The sequence below is a fragment of the Adiantum capillus-veneris genome, chromosome 15 (genome assembly GCF_014529385.1).
Source record: "Adiantum capillus-veneris isolate H3 chromosome 15, ASM1452938v2, whole genome shotgun sequence".
Lineage (NCBI taxonomy): Eukaryota > Viridiplantae > Streptophyta > Polypodiopsida > Polypodiales > Pteridaceae > Adiantum > Adiantum capillus-veneris.
Window position 1 is genome coordinate 37930309 of NC_140945.1, and position 22666 is coordinate 37952974.

General features: G+C 44.4%; 1 protein-coding gene across 1 annotated transcript in view; it reads right to left on the reverse strand.

Moving 5' to 3' along the window:
* Positions 1-22666, reverse strand: part of LOC147440535 (uncharacterized) — a 96147-nt gene that overhangs the window by 56736 nt on the left and 16745 nt on the right. The window contains exons 3-6 of the mRNA XM_086530253.1: positions 4079-4139; positions 3823-3930; positions 3663-3747; positions 3257-3314 (exon numbers count right to left, since the gene is read on the reverse strand). Of these exons, the coding sequence (XP_086386379.1) occupies positions 3257-3314; positions 3663-3747; positions 3823-3930; positions 4079-4139 (312 nt within the window). The remainder of the gene's footprint in view (positions 1-3256; positions 3315-3662; positions 3748-3822; positions 3931-4078; positions 4140-22666) is intronic.

Genomic DNA, 22666 nt, shown 5'->3' on the forward strand with positions numbered 1-22666 from the left:
TTTGAAATTTGCTCATCTGACTGTTGAGTCTCTGCTCTAAAGAAGTCAATGATTTCCCTCTCCAAATGTCTCCCATTATCTTATCTCCTCAAAAGACTCACTATGTCTGCGCAACTCTAGCAAAGACTACCCAAGGGCCGAGGCATCTCTCATCCCGATATCTCGCGACTCTAGCCATAGTCCAAAGCCCTCTCTGAATAGACACTGAAAACAGCCTCGTATCTCATCGTACACCGGACAAGGACATCTATGATGTAACTTTGTCTCTTGCTCTATGTGACACAACTGGCAAATCCTGGCCTCTGTTGGTATTCTCCTAAATCTGCCAGTCTCGATCTCTAGTTGTTCAATGACGTGCGCATCTGACCAGTAACACATCGTAGCCCATGGGATAAATGAGTGTCCATAAAGGCAGGTCTGATCATATATCCATCCTCTGTGAGCTGGAGAAGATGTTCTCTGTAGAAAGCCATCTTCGTGCCAAGCTCTTGTGTTGGGCATTGTCCATGTTCTCCTAGTGTCTTAGTTGAATCAAATCCAAGAGAGAGAGAGAGAGAGAGAGAGTTGCCATGGGGAGGGCTTGAAGCAATGGTCAAGGTGTTGTGTGTGAAGAATGGGCTCTCCTGTAGCCTCAATGCTCCATAGAAGTAAATTGTCCCTTTTTTAAATAGCCATAAGGCCTTAAAAATGAGTCTTTAATAAGTTAAAGCTCTTAAAAAGCTATTAAGAGATAATAATTCTTAAAATATTCCAACATCAAAACCATCTGTAATCGTAATAAGCCATCTCATTGGCTATAGGAGCCATAGTTACCCGGAACGCGGAACGGGAACGGCAACGGGATCCCCGCGGAACGAGGGAACGGCTAGGGGTCCGGAACGGGAACGTTGCGGAACGGGAGGTATAAAAAACACCCAAATAGTGCAATTTTTAGCTCCTTGTGTTTAAATACAAGGAGTATTAGAGTGCTTTGACTCTAATACTCACAAAAAACTCGTTTTGAAGACCATTCAACCTTGCTATGACTAGATGAAGAGAGAGAGAGAGAGAGAGAGAGAGAGAGAGAGGGAGAGATTTGAGAGAGTGGGAGGGAGAGGAAGAGAGCTTGAAGGCTTGAAGCCTTGAGCCTTGAGAGAGTGAGTCTTGAGAGGGAGAGATCTTGAGAGTGAGAGAGAGAGAGCTTGAGCCTTGAGGATTAGCTTGTGAAGAGAAAGGGGAAGGGGGGTGCATTTTATGAGTCCTTGAGGCCTTGCACACTTTCAAAAGAAGCCCAAACATTTACTTCAATTTTTTCAATTTTTGCCAAATTTGTTTGTAGCCATTGGCCGTTCCAAGGGCATTCCGGAACGGTCAGGGGGCGTTTCGGAACGTTCCGGAACGGCCGTTCCGGTTTGCATTGGCCACCCGGAATGTCAGACATTCCGGGACGTTTCGGAACGTTCGGGAAGGGAACTGCCCCCCGGAACGCCGGAACGGGGGCTAGGGGACGTTCCCCGGTAACTATGATAGGAGCTATTTGTGGAAGAACTGCCTTACTGGTTCTGCGGATAATATCCCAAGTTTAAATGAAGTAATAACAAAAATGATGTGAATAAAATATATTATACCGAGATGAATCCAGGATAAGCCAAGATTCACCCTTGAAGGAAAGTGCAAGGTATAGACCCATGGTAGTCACCCACAAGACAATATAACCATCAGCTCCATCATGCATAGCCTGCTCTGATACCATCTCAGAATTGATGAAAGATTCGAATAACAATGCCTATAAAGTCTACATAGCTGCTCTGATACCATCTCAGAATTGATGAAAGATTCAAATAACAATGCCCATAAATAGAAGGAATTACAATGAATGCTAGCTCAGACTCTGAGAGCGAGTGGCTAGTATGTTCTTCATGGGTAAAACTGAGCCTGTATATACAAAAGGTAGCCTTTGGAGATTGGCTAGCTAGATCTAGTAGGCCAATAGGATTAGGATAATCTTATTTAGAGCAAACCCGTCAATTTTAGGCTAACAATAACCTCTCCTAAACAGAGCACTAAGGAAAGATGAAAACTACTCCCAGCAGAATTTTAAAGGCGATACTCTAGAATTGGCCACGAGGCACTGAACCAGCTAAAAGCCAAAAAACAAGAAAACTGTGAAACTTAATACTAAGCCATAAGCAAAAGCCAAAAAACTAGAAAAGTGTGAAAACTAGCACAAATGAAAAATGGCCAGAGGCTGTAGGTGAAGAGCTGAAAAAGCCACGGAAGAATTTTTTCCTAAAGAGGGTTAGTGCCCTAGAACCTAATGAATGAAAGATGAAGAGGACTCCTAGCATCTGAAAGTTAGGCAACTGAACAGGTAGTATCCCACCAGCTGTAGCTAAAAGGCAGTCAAATATATTGATAACCACAGAAACGAAGGGCTGAAGACGACAATAGGGGTAAAAAGGCCACAAGGAGTAATCCACGGACATTGCAGTAGATGTTCAACAAGAAAGAGGCGGCCAAAAGTCACAAATCAGGAACACCCAGGAGGAGGTCTCCTCACAGAAGCTCGGTCCACTTTCTCAAGGTGACCACTGAAGGACTGCTAGAGGAGGACAGAAAAGTAAGGCTGAGGAATCATGCCGAGAGGGAATCTGCTACACCCTTGAGGGAAAGGGCAAGGTATAGACCCATGGTAGTCACCCACAAGACAATATAACCATCAGCTCCATCCTGCATAGTATTGACTAAATACCACGACATCCCCACTAACGTCGTCAGTGCCCAACAGTGGGTGTACAACTAGGTACTAACATATGCTCCCAAACACAACACACAACACACACCACACGGACACCACACGGACACACACACATGAGCATACATCAACACAAAGTTCAACGTACTGAGTTCCTGTCCTGACTCCGGAGTTCAAAGGCAGACTCAGCCATAGTGAAGCCTAGCACTAAAAGAAGCATTAAATCGAAAAAATTAGCACAAAAATGAGGTAGTTGATAGGGGATATGCCCCACAAAAGATCGAAAGAATTAGCACAAAAACAAACAAAAATGGAAAGAAATTTACCCAAACCCAAAACCAACCAAGCAGACAAGAAGCAGCTTGTTTGCAAGCTTAAAAAGGAGGGAAAATAGATTAAATGATTTGAACATTCTTTTATTTCTGCCATAACACTCAACTCTAAAATGTACACAAAGGAATCAGGTCAGACAAGTGAAAAAACCAAATGCAACCTGATCTTAACAAGACAAGTGACTTTTACCTGAAGCGGATCCTGGCCGATATCATTTACTAAAAATAAGTTGGCATCATCCACAGACCTGCATTACAAAACTCATTTGCTGAAAAACTCCTTGAGCATTAAACAATAAAGATCTGAATATTTGCGGTAAATCAAGATTGCGATTTTTCAACACAGTGAAAAACCTGTGTTGAAAAACCTTAACTCGAGCATAGGCTGTTGCATAAAAGCTCCTACCTCAGTGATTGTAAATGAGATAAACGAAGACTGTACATAATGTCATACAATATGCTATGTAAATTAATACAAAAGTGAACAGCAGGGCACTGCTCAGCATCCACTCTCTTATAATGTTACTCGCAGAACATCTTGTACAAGGATGAATTATCGACGATATCATTTTCTTGAAGTTGCTACTTAGCCTTACCTAACCATATGAACATGTTCCTTCAATGTCACCAAAAACTCCTTGATGCCACCATTGTGAAAGTATAGAGGTGGAAATGCCAGTCCTGAACAGGAAAACTTCCAAATCTTACATGTGTACATGAACATGAAACGCAATTGTTGAATGAAATTAGGCATACCACTTGTAAGCACAATGATAATGTATTGCCATCCCATATGTGGAGTATTTCTTCGAATAGACCTTATTTGAGTGAGGGGCAAGCCTCTTATGGTATACAAGAGTCTGTCTGTAAATGAACCCCACTTGTCATTGACGGGGAGATAGTGCGTGTGCGTGTGTTTTGGTGTTGGGGGGGGGGGGGGGGGGGGGGGGGGGGGGTGGGGAATGAAATGCCTTCAATTCCAACCAAAAAAAAGGGATCCTTTTATCCATACCATTCGTGGTTGAATCAGGTGTTTCTTTGTTGGTGCTCCTTTGTACATATGGTATCCATGTCTGAAAGCAAACAAAATTTCTTCACACACCCCACTTTGGCAAAAAGCCTTTCAAGATCCCAAGGTTCCAAACAGCACATTCTCCAGAATTCAAACCCCACTTCATCGCATCATATAGAAAACTTAAGTATAGGCAATGGGAAAGAAGGAGAATTACTATTCTACAATTACTAGAGCTTCTGCGTGAATTTGGGAGGCCCTTGAACCACATACACACAAAAGATGGCACTTCTTGTTGATTTGTAGAGACATATAAGGATAAATGAAACTATGATAGCAATGCAGAAAATTAGATCACACATAACAGAACAATGAATCACTTACAACAGAAGTACTTCCTAACCATGAACAGAAGCTGTCTCTTCACAGAAAAAGAAATGGCATACATGGGAAAAAGCCTTTCAAGATCCCAAGGTTCCCAACAGCATGTTCTCCACAATTCATAGCCCACTTCATTGCATCAAGGGCTCTACTTTTGGGCATCCCTTGTACCGTTTATACGAGCCTCTCTCGGAGGAGAGCAGGACCCTCAGCGAGTTGTACCTTTGTGATCAACAATCAATAAAGGAATACCAGAAGGGGCACTAGTCTTTGGGGCCAGTGCATCTAGGAACGGAACTCCACCATTTCGTGTCCTCTGTGTGTGTGTGTGTGTGTGTGTGTGTGTGTGTGTGTGTGTGTGTGTGACGTCCCCAGCCATCAAGATGGGCACGCCGCGTCTGCAATATGTCCAGCCAGTGTGAACCTGGCCCTTTAGTTATGAAGTCCTATAAATAGGACTTGAGCCTCATTTGTGAGACATCTTGTGTGATCACCACACTTGGACTCTAGGCCCTTGGTAGCTCTACCCACACAACCGTATTGGTGTGGGCTTGGTGGTATGGGACACCGGCCCTTGTGGCAGAGGCTAGCCCCCTTGGTTGTAGGCTCAGGGTGAGCCCGTATTGGTTGGGAGGTGAGCCTGATGTCCGATCACTATGCTTGTCTATGTGTGAGTTTGGCTTGTGTCATGTCATGTGTGCAGAATGGATCCGGAAAGGGACTAACATTGGTATCAAAGCCACTTCTTGCTCGTATGCACGGCACGACGATGTGCACAAAACCACTAGAGCTCATGGGACCATGATGGCCCAACTTGACAGGCTTTTTCAACTCTCGTATAGGGTGGTATGGGGACGCTACTAGCGAGCACATGCCACACGGTGGTGAAAATCTGGTGAGGTTTTTTTTCTCACACAGATTTCCGTGTGTGGAATGTTGATTGTTAGTGGCAGTCACATGGATACTTGGTATGTTTTTTTAGCTTCTCCGAAAGTTGTGTGTGCTTGAGGTGTCCTCGAGAGATGCCACTCTGAGGACATGGAAACACCCTCCGTAGGCACATCACGGTGAGAGTGTCTTGTTCATTTTGGAGTATGCTTTGTAGTGAGGAAAGAGAGGAGCACTTTGTTTCAACTTTATATTTGGCAAATAATGGTCACGATCGACGGGAACACCGGCATGCTTGGCGCGGTGGTGTTCTGTACACGTGGCGTATGCGGCTAGCTAGAACAATGGCACTCCGCATCACTAGGACGGCACTCTCTCAATCGATATGTAGGGCGGTGCCCTCCTCTACGGCGCGCACAAACAGCGGCACTACGCAGGCACTGCGCTGGACAGCTCTATTCCGCGCGTGGCCCACCTTCCTCTCGCCCCGTCTCCTACTGTCACAATAAAGACAGAAGCCTAAACTAATTTTTAAAATGCAATTCATGTACTCCAGAGAATTGAGGGGAGACAGAGAGAGAAGCTAGACACATCATTGGGGACCAGAAGGTAGGCTGGTCCCTCCCCATAGAGAGAATATCTTTATTACTAAAGGAAAATCTTTACAAGCACAGGATTGGGGCATCACCTGTCCTCTATTCTTTCTTTGTTTTGCTCTGACTACTGACTAAAGAGTGTTTTCTACTCTCTTTTTGCTAAGAGGACTTCCCCTCTTCTGCAAGTCAAGCTCTTACTAAGAGAGTCTATCTTCCAAACAGCTTGTCGGAAGCTCTCACTATCTTCCACTATGTGTTGCCCTTCATGCGCAATCATTCATGCATCAAACTCAACAGAGAAACAAGCAAAATGCACGCACATATGATTGCTGTAATTTTCTGCACATAACCTGAAATTCTTACCTGTGCGCGCTCCTACGCCAAAACGGAGGCCTTCTTCGCGATGGAATTGCACCAAACCTTGCGTAGGAGTAGGATAAGTAGAGAGGAGTGAAATTCTATGAGTGCTCCACTGAAAACAGCCCTAATCGAGGTGATCAGGGGCTGAAAAAAGAGAATTTACAGCTACCGCACTCTACGGAGAGAGTGCCTGCTGCAACTTCTCGCGACGAGTCTTCACCAAAAGGTGGCTATGGCTGTAAGAGCCCTTGTTTTAGACAGTGGAAGCATGGGGCTACCACATATGTCGCAAGGGGTTGCTCTCAAGCTTCAATGGAGGGCTCCATCGCGTAGAGCACGCTCACATTAGAGGGGGTAGGAGCATTGCCAACCTGTGAAGAGGGGGAGAGGCTGGTCTTATATAGCCAGCCAGAGAGGGGGCGCTAGGAAATGAGGGAGGGTGAGAGAGAAAGAGAGTCACTTTGCATGGGTGAGTGTGCCACTTGGCACACTTACTTTATAATTTAAAAACCATTCAACTTTTGTGTAAGGTGCAGCGGAGTGAATGTTGAACTTTGCTCAAGATGAGTGCTCCGAACTGGTCTCAAGGGTTCCTTTTACTTACGGAAGGAAGAGCCTTCCGTTCCTTTAGTGAGAGAGTGCAATGGACACAAACAAAGTGGATGAACACCGTGAATGAAGGTGCTGAGACTGGGAGATAGAGAGAGAAGAGAATACGACACCAGAATGTTGTCAAACCCTCATCCGAAGGCCCCACTCTCTATGGCGAGAGCAATCTACTTATGATTGCACAAATCTCTACAATGCTTGGACTTGCCGACGATGTCAACGACGATGAGGACGACAATGAGACGGCTGAAATCTGAGAATGCTAAGGGCTGAAATCTGCAAATCTTTATCTGCTGAATTCTGACTCTATGTCAGTGACGATGTCGGTGACGACGGTACGATGATGACGTGCTGAAAACGCAGATGCTGAAATCTGCGTTTTCCGGGCTGAAACTGCAAACTTCGCGGGATCTGACCGTGCGGCGAGGATTTACTGCGGAAAGGTGAGATTTGTGAGGTTCGGGACTTGTTCTGCGTCGTCTGACTGCTGAAAACTGAAAACGCTGATGCTACTGTGGATCTTGTCGCGATGGAACTGCAAAACGCCACGGCTGATCTGCAACCAAAAACGCTAGGGCTGAATTCTACTGCTAGGGGAAATCTACTAACGCTAGGGCTGATCTGCTGTCGTGAAGTGGTTCTGCTGTGTCTGCTAATGCCGAAGCTGCTCTGCAATGCAAAAACGCCAAGGCTGATCTGTCTTGCAAAAACGCTAGCTTTGATGCTGTGTTGCAAAAACGCTAGGCCATGGTGGGGGGTCCTGCTGAGAAGGTGCCTGTTGAGCAAGGTGCTCCTGCTGCCTCTTCTCCAGAAAGTGCTAGCTCTGGTTTGCTTATATATTATCTTAGCAAAATTACCCTACCTAGTTTCCAACAAAAGTCGCTTAAAAACAATAAGTGAAAAATGTCAAAAATAGGGAAAATAGGTCTATGCACTGTAAAAACTAACGCTAGGGCTGATCTGCTGTCGTGAAGTGGTTCTGCTGTGTCTGCTAATGCCGAAGCTGCTCTGCAATGCAAAAACGCCAAGGCTGATCTGTCTTGCAAAAACGCTAGCTTTGATGCTGTGTTGCAAAAACGCTAGGCCATGGTGGGGGGTCTTGCAGAGAAGGTGCCTGTTGAGCAAGGTGCTCCTGCTGCCTCTTCTCCAGAAAGTGCTAGCTCTGGTTTGCTTATATATTATCTTAGCAAAATTACCCTACCTAGTTTCCAACAAAAGTCGCTTAAAAATAATAAGTGAAAAATGTCAAAAATAGGGAAAATAGGTCTATGCACTGTAAAAATGCTCCTGATGGGTCTGATGGAAATCTGATGGTCATGCTGTGTGCAACCAGAGGATATGCATCTAATCTACTGGACATGCACGGTCTGCGAACAGACTCACAAAAGTGCTAGATCACTTCCTATTCTAGACTGACTTGACTGAACTGAACCCTTGTCACGAAGTAGCTTGTCCACGGACACAGACGGTTGGATGTGTCACATGACATTTTGACTTTAAAAGTTCCTAGGTCATTAATGAAATGTGCAATTACCTCACAACCGCACACAGGAATGCTACTTATGAAAAAGTTAGCTGCTCCCCGGCATGTACTAGCACTCCTCATGCACCACCTGTTCGAACTTGTCCGGCCATTTGGTCCAGGCACAAATAGTTAAAACTTAATTTAATTAGCTTATCCTAGGGCCTTATTAAAAATTATTCCAGCCCTAAGATCATTGTTCTAAGGACCCCATCTCATTCCTGTGCTCGCACCGGCACGCGCAATTTTCTAAGCCTGAAATTCTTAGGCTATTGTTTACCCCTTATTGAAGACCCGATTTCCCAATCACTAGGGCTTCAAGGTATTTTCTGCTAGGGTCCCTCTAAGGTGCTCTGGCTGCATTTAGGCGCACCTGAGACCCTAGAACTGCTAGTTCTACTCTAATGTGCACATAACTAATTAAGTAATTATTTTTTGGTAAGTTACTTACAAAGACTGACATTGTTACATCCCTCTTGGTTCTAAACAGTTGACCTCAACTGTAGAGCGTCAACATAACTGTGCAGAATGTCTAGGTAATCCTTGAGATCTAACTCAATCATCTACTTTGCATCTAAAAGGGTGTAATCTTTAAACTTAACTAAATACTTTCGGTGTAGTCTCCCGGACTTTAGGTGTCTCTCTGAGTGGTTATTATATGTTCTGCTTGAAGGATTTCCTTAGTCTCTTCGACTTCTGGAGGATCTTCTTGAACTAGAGCCACTGAAAGAGAACCAACATATGGTCAGAGGAGACTTACTTGAAAAGCATTATGCATGCGCCAATGAGAAGACAAATCCAATCTAAAAGTCACTTCATTGACTTTATCTATAATTTTGAAAGGGCTGTTTGAAAGGGCCGTAAAATCTATAGGAAAGTTTAACAACTTTCCCTTTTCCGACTCGCTTTTTCAATCGAGCTTTCTCAAACTTAAGCAGAACATATTGTCCTTTTTCAACTTTGAGGTTTCTTTTGTGCTTGTCTGCTTTTCTCTTCTGCTGCTCTTGAGTGCAAAAAATTGCTTGTTTTACTTGTTTATAGGTCGTATCAATATCGCGTACAAATTTGTCTACAGCAAAGTTGTTTTCTAAGTAAAAGTGGCTTCCCATAGATAATTTCAAAAGGAGCTTTACCAATGGAGGAATGTATGGTATTATTATATGCAAACTCAACTAATGGTAAGTATTGTTCCCATTCGGATTGTCTTTCCGAAACATAGCACTTGAGAAGGTCTAGAGCGGTGACATTAGCGATTTTGCTTTGACCATCTGTTTGAGGATGATAAGCTTACATAAAATCAAGCTTAGTTCCCAAATTCTCGAATAGTGCTTGCCAAAATAAACTAGTCATGCGAGGATCTCTATTGCTGACAATAGTTTTTGGCACTCCATGATGTTTAAAAATCTGAGCTAGAAAGATTCTAGCCATACGATCAGCTCTAATCGTTTCTTTTTTTTTTTCTTTTTTTAGCAGAACTCACAATTGTGAGTGATAATATTTTATTTTTTTTAAACTCCAAATATAACTCCCCTCATACCGAGCAAGAGCATCCAACAACAGCTTTGATCATTTTTGTAACTGGAAGGAAATATGCTTGCTTACTGAATTTGTCTATAATAGTCCAGATTGCATCATTTCCATTCTTTGATTTAGGAAGGTAATAAAGTCCATGGCAATACTTTCACATGGCGTGTCTGGCACAGGGAGTGGCTGAAGCTTGCCATAAACTTTATGTTTGTCATTTTTCACTTTTTAGAATTCCCCGATGGCCTGCATAGGGAGAATTATGTGCTTCATCCATCACCTTCTGTCATAGGGGTTGAGCTATGCATATAGCTTGTTGATGATAGAGTGTGTTATCTCTAATGGAGTAAGGTGACCTTGAATGACCAGCTTGAAGATCTACCCAAATTGTAGCAAAGTTGGGATCTTGAGGATACATCTCACTAAGAGATTCTAGTTCCTCATGATAAAGAGTTGTCAACGCATTGATCTTTGGACGCCTGGAGAGGGCATCAACCACTGCATTCTTTGTTCTTGAAGTTTGTAAAATCTGAAAATGAAACAACAAAAGGAAGGTTTGCCCATCTCATTTGCTTTTCTAATAACTTTCTCTGTGTGAGAAAGTAGCGAAGACTTTGATGATCTGTTTTAACTATAAAATCAGCTCCTGAAAGATAATGTTTCTAGATAGAAAGTGCATGAATTCCTGCCATTAGCTCTTTCTCATATATGAAAGCATGCAATTCTGCATCTTTAAGGCGTCGGCTTTCATAAGCTATGGCGTGACCCTCTTGGTTCAAAACTGCTCCTACACAATCTCTAGATGCATCGCAGTACACTTCAAAAGGTTTGCGAAGATCGGGGACGGTGAGGACAAATCCGTGATTGAGTAGATACTTGAGTTTTTTCAAAAGCTTGGTTTTGTCCAGATCCCCAATGGAATGGAATCCACTCCTTTGTCAAATCATGGAGAGGACCCGCTATGGCGGCAAAAGATCGAATGAAACACCAATTATAGGTACAGAGACCCAAAAAACTTTGTACGTCATGTACTAAATTTGGTGTAGGCCATTCTACGACTGCTTGAATCTTATCAAGATCCATTCTCACCTGATTGTGAGATATTATACGGCCCAAATAGTGAATTTCTTTTAAGAAGAACTCACTCTTCTTAGCATTCACAAATAATTTGTGTTTGCGTAATTCTTTATAAACACTTGCAAGATGTTTGCAGTGTTCTTCTTCCATCTATGAGAAGATTAAGACATCATCGAAGAAGACTCCTGTAAATCTTCTATATGAATGGAAGATTTTGTCCATCATTCTGTTGAATGTTGTTGGTGCATTAGTGAGTCCAAAAGGCATCACCAAGAATTCATATAACCCTAAGGTTGTTCTAAATGAAGTCCTATGCACATCCTGAGGAGCAATGCGGATTTGATGATATCCACTCTTCAAGTCTAGAGAAACATGCTCCTTGTAACTTATCAAGAATGTCATCAATCCGAGGGATGGGAATCGATTCTTGACTGTGATCTTGTTTAGAGATCTATAATCTAGGCACATACGGAATGTGTCGGACTGGTCTCTCCATCTCCTTATGGACAGGAGATGGGTTGGACATACGACCTTTTCTGCTTACAATGTTTCTTCTTATAATGCTCCTTCTTTCCGTGTTTAGACTCATTATGGACAGGAGATGGGTTGGTCCCCCCCCCATAAAGAGAATATCTTTATTACTAAGGGAGAATCTTTACAAGCAGAGGAACGAGGCATCACCCGTCCTCTATTCTTTATTTGTTTTGCTTTGACTACTGACTGAGAGAGTGTTTTCCACTCTCTTTCTACTAAGAGGACTTCACCTCTTCTACAAGTCTCGTTGGAAGCTCTAATGAGGAGAGTCTATCTTCCAAACAGCTTGTCAGAAGCTCTCACACTAGAGAGTCTATCTTCCGCTATGTGTTGCCCTTCATGCACAATCATTCATGCATCAAACTCAACAGAGAAACAAGCAAAATGCACGCACATATGATTGCTGTAATTTTCTGCACATAACCTGAAATTCTTACCTGTGTGCGCTCCTATACCAAAACGGAGGCCTTCTTCACGATAAAATCGCACCAAACCTTGCGTAGGCATAGGATAAGTAGAGAGGAGTGAAATTCTATGAGTGATCTGTTGAAAACATCCCTAATTGAGGTGATTAGGGGCTGAAAACAGAGAACTTACAGCCACCACACTCTACGGAGAGAGTGCCTGCTGCAACTTCTCGCGACGAATCTTCACCAATAGGTGGCTATGGTTGTAAGAGCCCTTGTTCTAGACAATGGGAGCACGAGGCTACAACATATGTCGCAAGGGGCTTCTCTAAAGCTTCGATGGAGGGCTCCATCGCGTAGAGCACGCTCACATTAGGGAGGGTAGGAGCATTGCCAACCTGTGACAAGGGGGGGAGGCTGCTCTTATATAGCCAGCCAGAGAGGGGGCGCTAGGAGATGAGGGAGGGTGAGAGAGAAAGAGAGAGTCACTTTGCATGGGTAAGTGTGCCACTTGGCACACTTACTTCATAACTTGAAAACCATTCAACTTTTGACTTTGAACATTCGTAGGCCATTAATGAAATGTGCAATTACCTCACAACCACACACATGAATGCTACTTATGAAAATGCCAGCTGCTCCCCGACACAATGCTGTACCGGCACTCCTCCTTCACCACTGTTCGCACTTGTCCGGCCATTTGGTTCGGGCACAAATAGTTAAACTTAATTTAATTAGCTTATCCTAGGGCCTTATTAAAAATAATTCCGGCCCTAGGATGACTGTTCTAAGGACCCCATCTCATTCCTGTGCTCGCACTGGCACGTGATTTTCTGAGCCTGAAATTCTTAGGCTACTATTTACCCTTTATTGAAGACCCGATTTCCTAATCACTAGGGCTTCATGGTATTTTTTGCTAGGGTCCTCTAAGGTGCTCTGGCCTGCATTTAGGCGCACTTGAGGCCCTAGAACTGCTAGTTCTATTCTGATGTACACACAACTAATTAAATAATTATTTTCTCGTAAGTTACTTACAAAGATTGACATTGTTACACCTACGCTCTCTCTTGCCTAGTATCGCTTATTGTACTATCGTTCTTGGGCGTATTCCCCAAGCAAGCCTCTACTACATACTCCCGTATTCACTTACATATTTAAATGCCATGGCATCACACGATGCTTCTCCGAGAATGGCACCACTAGCACGCTTCAACCTTTGGAGGAAACGCCTCTTTCTCCTCCCTACTCTACACACACGCATGGGCTTCGTCCCGAGAGTTCCTCTTTCCCACCGTCTGCCTCCAACACATATCTCGTTACTATGCTGCGGCAGCAGCTAGTAGAGATGCAGAGGCAACTTGTGGAGCTACGCTCTGCACAGATTCCGTTTTTGCCAGACACCATGGGCACCTTGCCTTTTCAGCTCTATCTCGACCCCTTCAAAGGGGAAACGAAAAAGTGCAAAGAGACCGCTATAGTCTCCTGGTTGGCGAAATGGACCGCCTTCTTCGATATGCATCGTTTTACGGATGCTTGATGTCTTGGGCAGCTTCCATTCATGCTAAAGGGGAAGGCCCACTCTTGGTGGGTTACACTACGACCGCAACCCACAACTTGGGTAGAGTTCCAGCCACTCTTTCCAGCCCGCTTTGTGCAAATCGATAGGATTGAATGCTTTTAGCTTTTTCGTTGTGAGATGGGAAAGCAAACTCTGGACGCCATCTTACAGGCCTTCAAGTGTCACAAACTAGTGGCGTGGCTGCCCAGTACACACACACACCCTCTTGGCATGGAACAGTCCTTGGCGGGCAGCAATGATACGTGGCTACCCTATACGGATCCGAGAAATGCTAACGTGGCCCGCTGTACAGACGCCCGCGTTTTGCGGCGCATTCTGCATTCTGCAGAAGACCGAGAAATGTTGACGTGGTTTGCTGTACGGACGCCTACGTTTTGCGGCGCATTCTGCGGAAGACCGTACGGCCTGATGACGTGGCAACAGTTTACGGCAATTTTGCGTGGGCAGATTTTAGGCTACTTTTCTGGCTACGCAATTTGCAAGAGAAAGAGTGAGAGAGAGCTTTTGCTTTATTTGCTCAAGAGAGCTTGTGAGAGAGAGAACGGGCTTTTGATTTTGAAGCTTTTGGGCTCTGCTTTTAGCATCCCTTGTAAACCTATTTAGTAGTGGTTTGTGCCCTCACTTCTCAGAGCATCTGGACGCAGAGTCTGAGAGTGAGTCCCGACCACTCCCTTGTACTTTAAGTTGCAGATTAATACAAAAAGAAATACCGAAGGGGCACCAGTCTTTGGGGCCAATATCTCTAGGCACGGAACTCCGCCAGGCCAGTGTCGTATCCATTGTGAACTATGAACTGTGAACTGTTTTGAAGTGATTTATTGTGGTGTCGTGGTAGATTCTCGACTTGGAGTGTCCAAGTCTGTTACAGTGGTATCAGAGCACGGCCGATCTCTCTTCTACCCGGAAATCCGATCCTTTTTACGCGGCACTTATGGCTTCAGACAGAGATCAATCGACTTCCTCTGCATCTGGAGATGCGAGAGGAGATCACAAAGAAGATTCACACGAGTACGGCCCGCCTCGGCCTACTCTGGCGGAGCTTGAAGAGATGGAGCGTCAACGATTGATCGACGCCGCAGGAAAGATGATGTTAAATTTTGCGAAGGACCCGAAATTTGCAAAATTTATGACCCAGACCTCCTTCGACGAGGTGTATGCACAGTGGCAGCAAAACCACCCCCAAACCAGTACTCAAGAAATCTCCTACTCCAAGGATGTTTATTGAGCAGGAATTAGAAGAGGTGGTTGATGCACGCGTAGAACAAAATTGAAAAGCACGACAAAAAGCAAAAGAAAGGAACTTGCTTCCCGGGTTATTTGGGTCGTCAATCTACTTTTGCCCCGGCAAGAAAGCAGAAGAAGCGTGTGCAGTTTGAAGGATTACCTAGCTCTTCTTCTTCTCCTTCTGAGAGTTCTTCTAGCTCTTCCGATTCCAGCGAAAAAGACAAAAAAGGCAAAAAGCGAAGCAAAAAGCAAAAGGGCAAGAAAAAGGCAAAGAAGTCTAACTCTCGCCCAGTTCCGAACAGTTTTACAGGGGACTCGTCTTCGGATAGTTCGGACTCCGATGACCGCAAATTTTATGCAAGGAAGACGAATTTTTACAAAGCCAACCAGTATGACTTTCTAGAAGATAAAAGCAAGAAAGTCCGAGAGTTCAAAGAAGGTGGACAGTCATTTAAATTTGACACGTTTCTGGTTTTCAAGATGCTTCGAAGGCTTTGGCCTTCATACAGCAGTTTGACATAGCTTTCTCTCGAGGGTGTTACTCAGAGCACTCCAAGATTCAGAGGGCTACTTCTTACTTCAGGGGAAATGCTCAAACTTGGTGGTCCACGCTTCTATTGAACAAGAAAGCGCCAGTTAAATGGCTGAAATTTAAAAGGCTTTTTATTTCTTCCTGATTGACTGGGCAGTATGAACGTGACATACGAACTGCTTGGAACCATCTTCGGATGACCAAGAGAGATTCATTGGACGCATATTGCGAGAGATTCTGGAGCTCTTTTCTACCAGCCTCTTCATTTAAGAAGATCTCGTTCAAGGAACAAATTGAGCGGTTTACCTTGGGACTTCCTACAGAGATCCGAGAATCGCTGCTTAGAGCAAAAGTCAGATTCCATTAAGGAATTGATTGATGATGAGTCATGCAAAACGGGGTTTTGCCATTCATTCAGGCAGTTTGACCTACCCCACAAATGAAATCATGACACAAAGGAATGAACAGACTTCGAACAATGACAGTAGAAAGAAGAAGAGCAACCTAGAAAAAGAAAGAAAAGGATGCACGACCCAAGCTTACTCTTTCCCAGAGAGCTCTTTACATGAAAGAGGGGAAGTGCTTTGGATGCGGGGAAACTGGGCATATCTCCGCGAAGTGCCCTAAAAAGGCACCGAAAGAACAGAAGAACAAGGATGAAGACAGGCCAGAGGGTTCGAAAGCAGCTGAGGAACATGGACGAAAAGGCAAGATGAGAGTTGGACTGGTTCCAGATTGCATGGGTACTAACCCTAGCACGATTGACGAGAGTACAGAACTTTGCTGAGCTTGGGGCAAAGTGAAAGACCAAGAAGCCCTAATTTTCTTTGATGGAGGAGCCAAGGCCAACTTCATTTCACCTGAATTGGCGGCGCGGCTCGAGATCACACCCGATCGGAGGGGACCACTAGCAGAGGCAGTTCTAGCGGCACCCGGCAGGGACGTAGCCATTACACCTGTCATTGCCAAACTTCGATTGCATTGTCAGGGGTATTTGGGCACGAGGACTTCTATATAATGTCCTTGAAAGGTTGTGATGTCCTCTTGGGAATTCCCTAGTACCACAAGAACCAACGCTGTGGTCGACTATCCGGCGAGAAAAGCGACTTTGACTACAGAGAAGGGCAAAACCATTGTACTTGATGTGAAACTTAAGGGCGAGTCTGTCCCTATTGTATCGACTTCGGCCGTTTCAAAATTACCGAAATCTAGTCTATTTGTTTACTCGATCTTTTTGAGAGAGTTGAGTGATGAGCATAGGACAAATATGTCTGAAGTTAATAAAGAACGCCAGGATTTTCTCCCCACTCAGGCCGATTGCTTTTCAGAGGGCCTGCCTGGCGAGTTACCACCGCTCATCGTGAGGATCATGAGGCAGTTCTAGCAGCACCCGGCAGGGGCGTAGCCATTACACCTGTCATTGGCAAAATTCGGTTGCATTGTCAGGGGTATTTGGGGAATGAGAACTTTTTCATAATGCCATCGGAAGGTTGTGATGTTCTCTAAGGGATTCCCTGGTACCACAAGAACAACGCCGTGGTAGATTATCGAGCGAGGAAAGCGACATTGACTACAGAGAAGGGCAAAACCATTGTACTTGATATTAAATTGAAGGGCGAGTCTATCCCTATTGTATCAGCTTCGGCCATTTCTAGATTAATGAAATCCAGTCTGTTTGTTTACTCGATCTTTATGAAAGAATTGAGCGATAAGGATAGGACAAATATATCTGAACTTCATAAAGAAAGCCAAGATTTTCTCCACTCTCATGCCGATTGCTTCTCAGAGGGCCTACCAAGCGAGTTACCACCTGCTCGTCCCAAAGATCATACCATTGATCTGATACCTGGAAGCACACCATCGAACCGGCCACCTTACCGTGTGAGCCAAGCACAAAATGAAGAGATTATGAACCAAGTGAAAGACCTCTTGGAAAAGGGTCTTGTCAAGCCTCGTACTTCACCGTATTGCTCTCCAGTGTTGTTGGTTTTGAAGAAAGACGGATCTTGGAGAATGTGCATCGATTATAGAGCTCTCAACAAAATCACCATCAAGAACAGCTTTCCGATTCCTAGGATCGATGATATACTCGACAGGTTACAGGGATCCTCATGCTTTAGCAGGAACGATCTGAAGAGTGGATATCATCAGATCAGAATCGCGCCAGGAGACGTCTACAAGACAGCTTTTCGGACAACTTTTGGGTTATTTGAGTTTTTGGTGATGCCTTTCGTCTTAACCATTGCTCCTATGACATTTAACCGGATGATGGACAGGATTTTTCGAGAGTACAGGCTATTTGTTGGCACTTTCTTTGACGATATCATTGTTTTCTCAAGAATGAGGCAGAACACAGAGATCATCTGCTTAAGGTCTTTCAGGCATTATGAGATCACAACTTAGTGATAAATGCAAAGAAAAGTAAATTTTTTTCCCTACCAGAGATACACTTTTTGGGACAGATTATCTCAGCAGGAGTGCAAATGGATCAAGCCAAGATAGAGACTATACGTGATTGGTCCGATTTGAAGAATGTCCATGAAGTTAGAAGCTTCTTGGGACTGTGTTCGTACTACAGGCGGTTCATTCGAAAGTTTGCAGAGGTTGCTTCCCCTTTGCATATCTTGACACAGAAAGGAGTCCCTTTCTCGTGGGGACCCACAAAGGTGACTGCCTTTCAGACATTGAAAGAGAAATTGACTACGGGACCAGTTTTAACTTTGCAGGACTTGCACGAGTCATTTGAAGTATATTGTGATGCTTGTGGTCGTAGTCTGGGTGCGGTCTTAATGCAAGAAGGCCATGTCATTGCTTACGAGAGCCGATTCTTCTCAAGGCCGGAGATGACAGCACAGATTTATGAGAAAGAGCTTTTGGCGGTTATCCATGCTCTTACTCAGTGGCGGCATTACCTACTCAGAGTGGATTTTACTGTCTTTACAGTCCATTAGAGTTTGCGCTACTTCTTGTCACAGAAGCAGCTTTCCGAAAAGCAGATGCGGTGGGCGAACATCTTGTCACAGTTTCACTTCCAGATTGTCCATGTGCAGGGACAGAAGAATGTGGTGGCAGATGCTTTGTCTCGGAAGCCGTTGGTTCTGGCTATTTCCGCGATACATCATAGGAGCTTCGAGGATATGGTCGACGAGTATGCCACAGATACAGATTTTGCAGACGTTTTCACACAGATACGGGATGGGGAGACAGTAGCGAGATATTCCAGTCGGGATGGCTACTTGATGAGAAAAACCATGTTGTGCGTTACATAGCCATTGAGGGAAAAGGTTATGACTGAATGCCATTGTCCCATAGTTACCAGGAACGGGAAACCGGAACGGGAACGCGGAACGGGAATGCGGAACAAAATGCCATTCCCTGTTACGAGTACTCACGTTTGAAACATGTAACAGGGATTCGGAACGAGAACTTGGAAAGGGAACGGGGAACGGAGACCTGAAAACGGCCATTCCCTGTTACTATGCATTGTCCACCTTTTACGGGTCACCGCGGCATTGCTACCACCATGAAAGGGTAGAGAGATACTTCTTTTGGCCGAGACTCGAGAAGGATGTGAAAGAGTTTGTGCGTAGTTGCTTGGTATGCCAGAAAGTCAAGTTTGACAGGCATAAGGCAGAGGGATTGTTACAGCCTTTACCCATACCCACCCGCCCTTGGGAAGTATTGCATTGGATTTTATTTTTGATCTCCCGAGAACACAGAGTGGTCACGATGGTATCTGGATTGTTATTGACAAACAGGCTCATTTCATTCCAATGAAGAAAAGCGTTAAGCCGGATCACTTAGCGAGACTGTTTGTGGCCCAGATCTTCAGATTACATGGCATGCCTGAGATGATTGTCTCCGACAGAGACCCCAGATGTACGAGTTTGTTTTGGAAGGCAATTTGAGAGAACATTGGCACGCAGTTGCAGTTCTCGTCATCGTTCCACCCGCAGACTGATGGGCAATCTGAGATTGCAAATTCAGTGGTTCTAGATTTATTGAAGTCTTATATCTCAGATCAGAAGACTCAATGCGAAAAGTACTTACCTTTGGTGGAATTTGCCTACAATAACACGATACACTCTTCGACGGGGAAGGCGCCATTTGAGATTGTTGAAGGTGCTGCGAAGGTTCCACCCGTCCTAAGCACGAAAGATAAGATTTTTGAAGCGGATGCGAGACGTAGATACGGCTTTTGCCAAGGTTCGCGAGACTTTGCAAAAGTCTCAAGAACGACAGAAAAAGGCAACGGATCGCCATCGTCACGACTTGAAATTGAAGGAGGAGGATTGGGTGCTCTTACATTTTAAGAAGGCACGCCTGAGAAAGAAAAAGGGAAAGGAGAGGCTTTTTCCAAAGCTTAGTATGCGATACTACGGACCTTTCCAGATCACTGAAAAGATAAATGATGTCTCCTTCCGATTGAAGCTGCCTGATACTTGGAGGATTCACAATGCATTTCATGTGTCTCTCTTGAAACCTTTTAAAGGTGATGAGCCTGATGATGGGGAGCCTGATGAGCAACCCGAAGTGGAAGAAAACGAGGAGATCCTTGTTCCTGAACACATTTTGGCACATAAGGATACGAAGAAAGGAGTGAACTGTGAATTGTTTTGAAGTGGTTATTTGGTGCTGTCGTGATTGATTCTTGACTTGGAGTGTCCAAGTATGTTATACAGAGGTTGCTTCCCCTTTGCATATTTTGACACAGAAAGGAGTCCCTTTCTCGTGGGGACCCACAGACGTGACTGCCTTTCAAACACTGAAAGAGAAATTCACTACAGGACCAGTTTTGACTTTGCCAGAGTTGCAGAAGTCATTTGAAGTATATTGTGATGCTTGTGGTCGTAGTCTGGGTGCGGTCTTAATGCAAGAAGGCCATGTCATTGCCTACGAGAGCCGACTGTTCTCAAGGCCGGAATTGTCAGCACAAATTTATGAGAAAGAGCTTTTGGCGGTTATCCATGCTCTTACTCAGTGGCGACATTACCTACTCGGAGCGGTTTTACTGTCTTCACAGACCATCAGAGTTTACGCTACTTCTTGTCACAGAAGCAGCTATCGGAAAAGCACATGCGGTGGGCGAAAATCTTGTCACAGTTTCACTTCCAGATTGTCCATGTGCAAGGACAGAAGAATTTGGTGGTAGATGCTTTGTCTCGGAAGCGGTTGCTTCTGGCTATTGCCGCGATACATCATAGGAGCTTCGAGGATATAGTCGATCAGTATGCCACGGATACAAATTTTGCAGATATTTTCACTTGGATACGGAATGGGGTGCTAGTAGCAGGATATTCCATTCGGGATGGCTACTTGATGAGGAAAACAATGTTGTGCATTACACATCCGTTGAGGGAAAAGGTTATGACCGAATGCCACTATCCACTTTTTACGAGTCACCGCGGCATTGCTACCACCTTGAAAGGGGTAGAGAGATACTTCTATTGGCCAAGACTCAAGAAGGATGTGGACGAGTTTGTGCGCAGTTTGCTTTGTATTCCAAAAGGTCAAGTTGGACAGGCATAAAGCACAAGGATTGTTATAGCCTTTACCCATACCCATCCGCCCCTGGGAAAGTATTGCAATGGATTTCATTTTTGATCTCTCAAGAACACGGAGTGATCAAGATGGTATCTGGACTATTATTGACAGATTTAGCAAGCAAGCTCATTTCATTCCAGTGAAGAAAACAGTCAAGCCGGATCACTTAGCAAGAATGTTTGTGGCCCAGATCTTCACATTACATGGCATGCCCGAGACGATTGTCTCCAACATGGACCCCAGATTTATGAGTTTGTTTTGGAAGGCTATTTGGGAGAACATTGGCACGCGATTGCAGTTCTTGTCATCTTTCTACCCGCAGATTGACGAGCAATCTGAGATTGCCAATTCAATGATACTAGATTTATTGAAGTCTTACATCTCGGATCAGAAGACTCAATGGGAAAAGTATTTACCTTTGGTGGAATTTGCCTACAATAACACGATACACTCTTCGATGGGGAAGGCGCCATTATTGAAGGTGCTACGAAGGTTCCACCCTTCCTAAGCACGAAAGATAAGATTTTTGAAGACGATGAGTACACACGCGACTTGGACACGGCTTTTGCCAAGGTCCGCGAGGCTTTGCAGAAATCTCAAGAAAGACTAAACAAGGCAGCAGATCGCCATTGTCACGATTTGAAATTGAAGGAGAACGATTAGATGCTCTTACGTTTTGAGAAGGCACGCCTGAGAAAGAAAAAGGGAGAGGAGAGGCTTTTTCCAAAGCTTAGTATGCGATACTATGGACCTTTCCAGATCTCCGAAAAGATAAATGATGTCTCCTTCCGACTGAAGCTGCCCGAAACTTGGAGGATTCACAATGCTTTTCATGTGAGTCTCCTGAGGCCTTTTAAAGGCGATGTGCTTGAAGATGGGGAGCCTGATCAGCAACCCGAAGTGGAAGAAAACGAGGAGATCCTTGTTCCAAAACAAATATTGGCACATAAAGACAAAAAGATTAAGGGTAAAGCGATAAGGCGGTTCTTGGTTAAATTCAAGAACTATCCTGCATTGGATTCGAAGTGGATGGAGGAGGAGGACCTAGCAAATACTCCTCAGATTGTAAATCTTTACCTCGAAGCATTTGGATTAGCAAAGTCTATTCTAAATGGAACCCCCAACTCAGCTTGGACGGAATCTGGTGGAGCGGGTATGCACAAGAGGGGAGTCGCTCCACTTCTTTGTCAACGGTTGCCTCCATTTTTTATATTAAAGTCACTGATGTCTCTTTGAGTTTCAAAGATACTGTGAGCTGACAGTATTCTGTTGTAATGACTCGATAATATGATATTGATTTGTTCTTGACTTGTTTAAGTGCAGGAACTGATAGACGAAATGACTGCAGCATTTTGGTCTGAATGATCTTGATAGACATGGTTGCAATAGGGATTAGTCAATCGAGCATCTATCGGTCCTGAGTGAATCTAGATGCGATTGCTAATTGCATTGCCGATAAATCATGGTCTCACATCCGAATGAATGTTGAATGTGATTTGTTATGTGATGTCCTGTGATGTCAAGTGATGTCATGTGATGTGATTGTCGATTGGTACATGTGCTAGATGTGTGTTCCTAGTGCGTCGGTACCAACAGTCAGTGTCTGCTAAGACAATGTATGGCTTGTCTATTTTGCAGGCGTAATCGAGGGCAATTACAATGCTTTCAAGGGGGGGGTATGTCACAAACTAGTGACGTGGTTGCCCAGTACACACACACGCACCCTCTTGGCATGGAACAATCCTTGGCGGGCAGCAATGATAACGTGGCTACCCTATACGGATCCGAGAAATGCTAACGTGGCCCGCTGT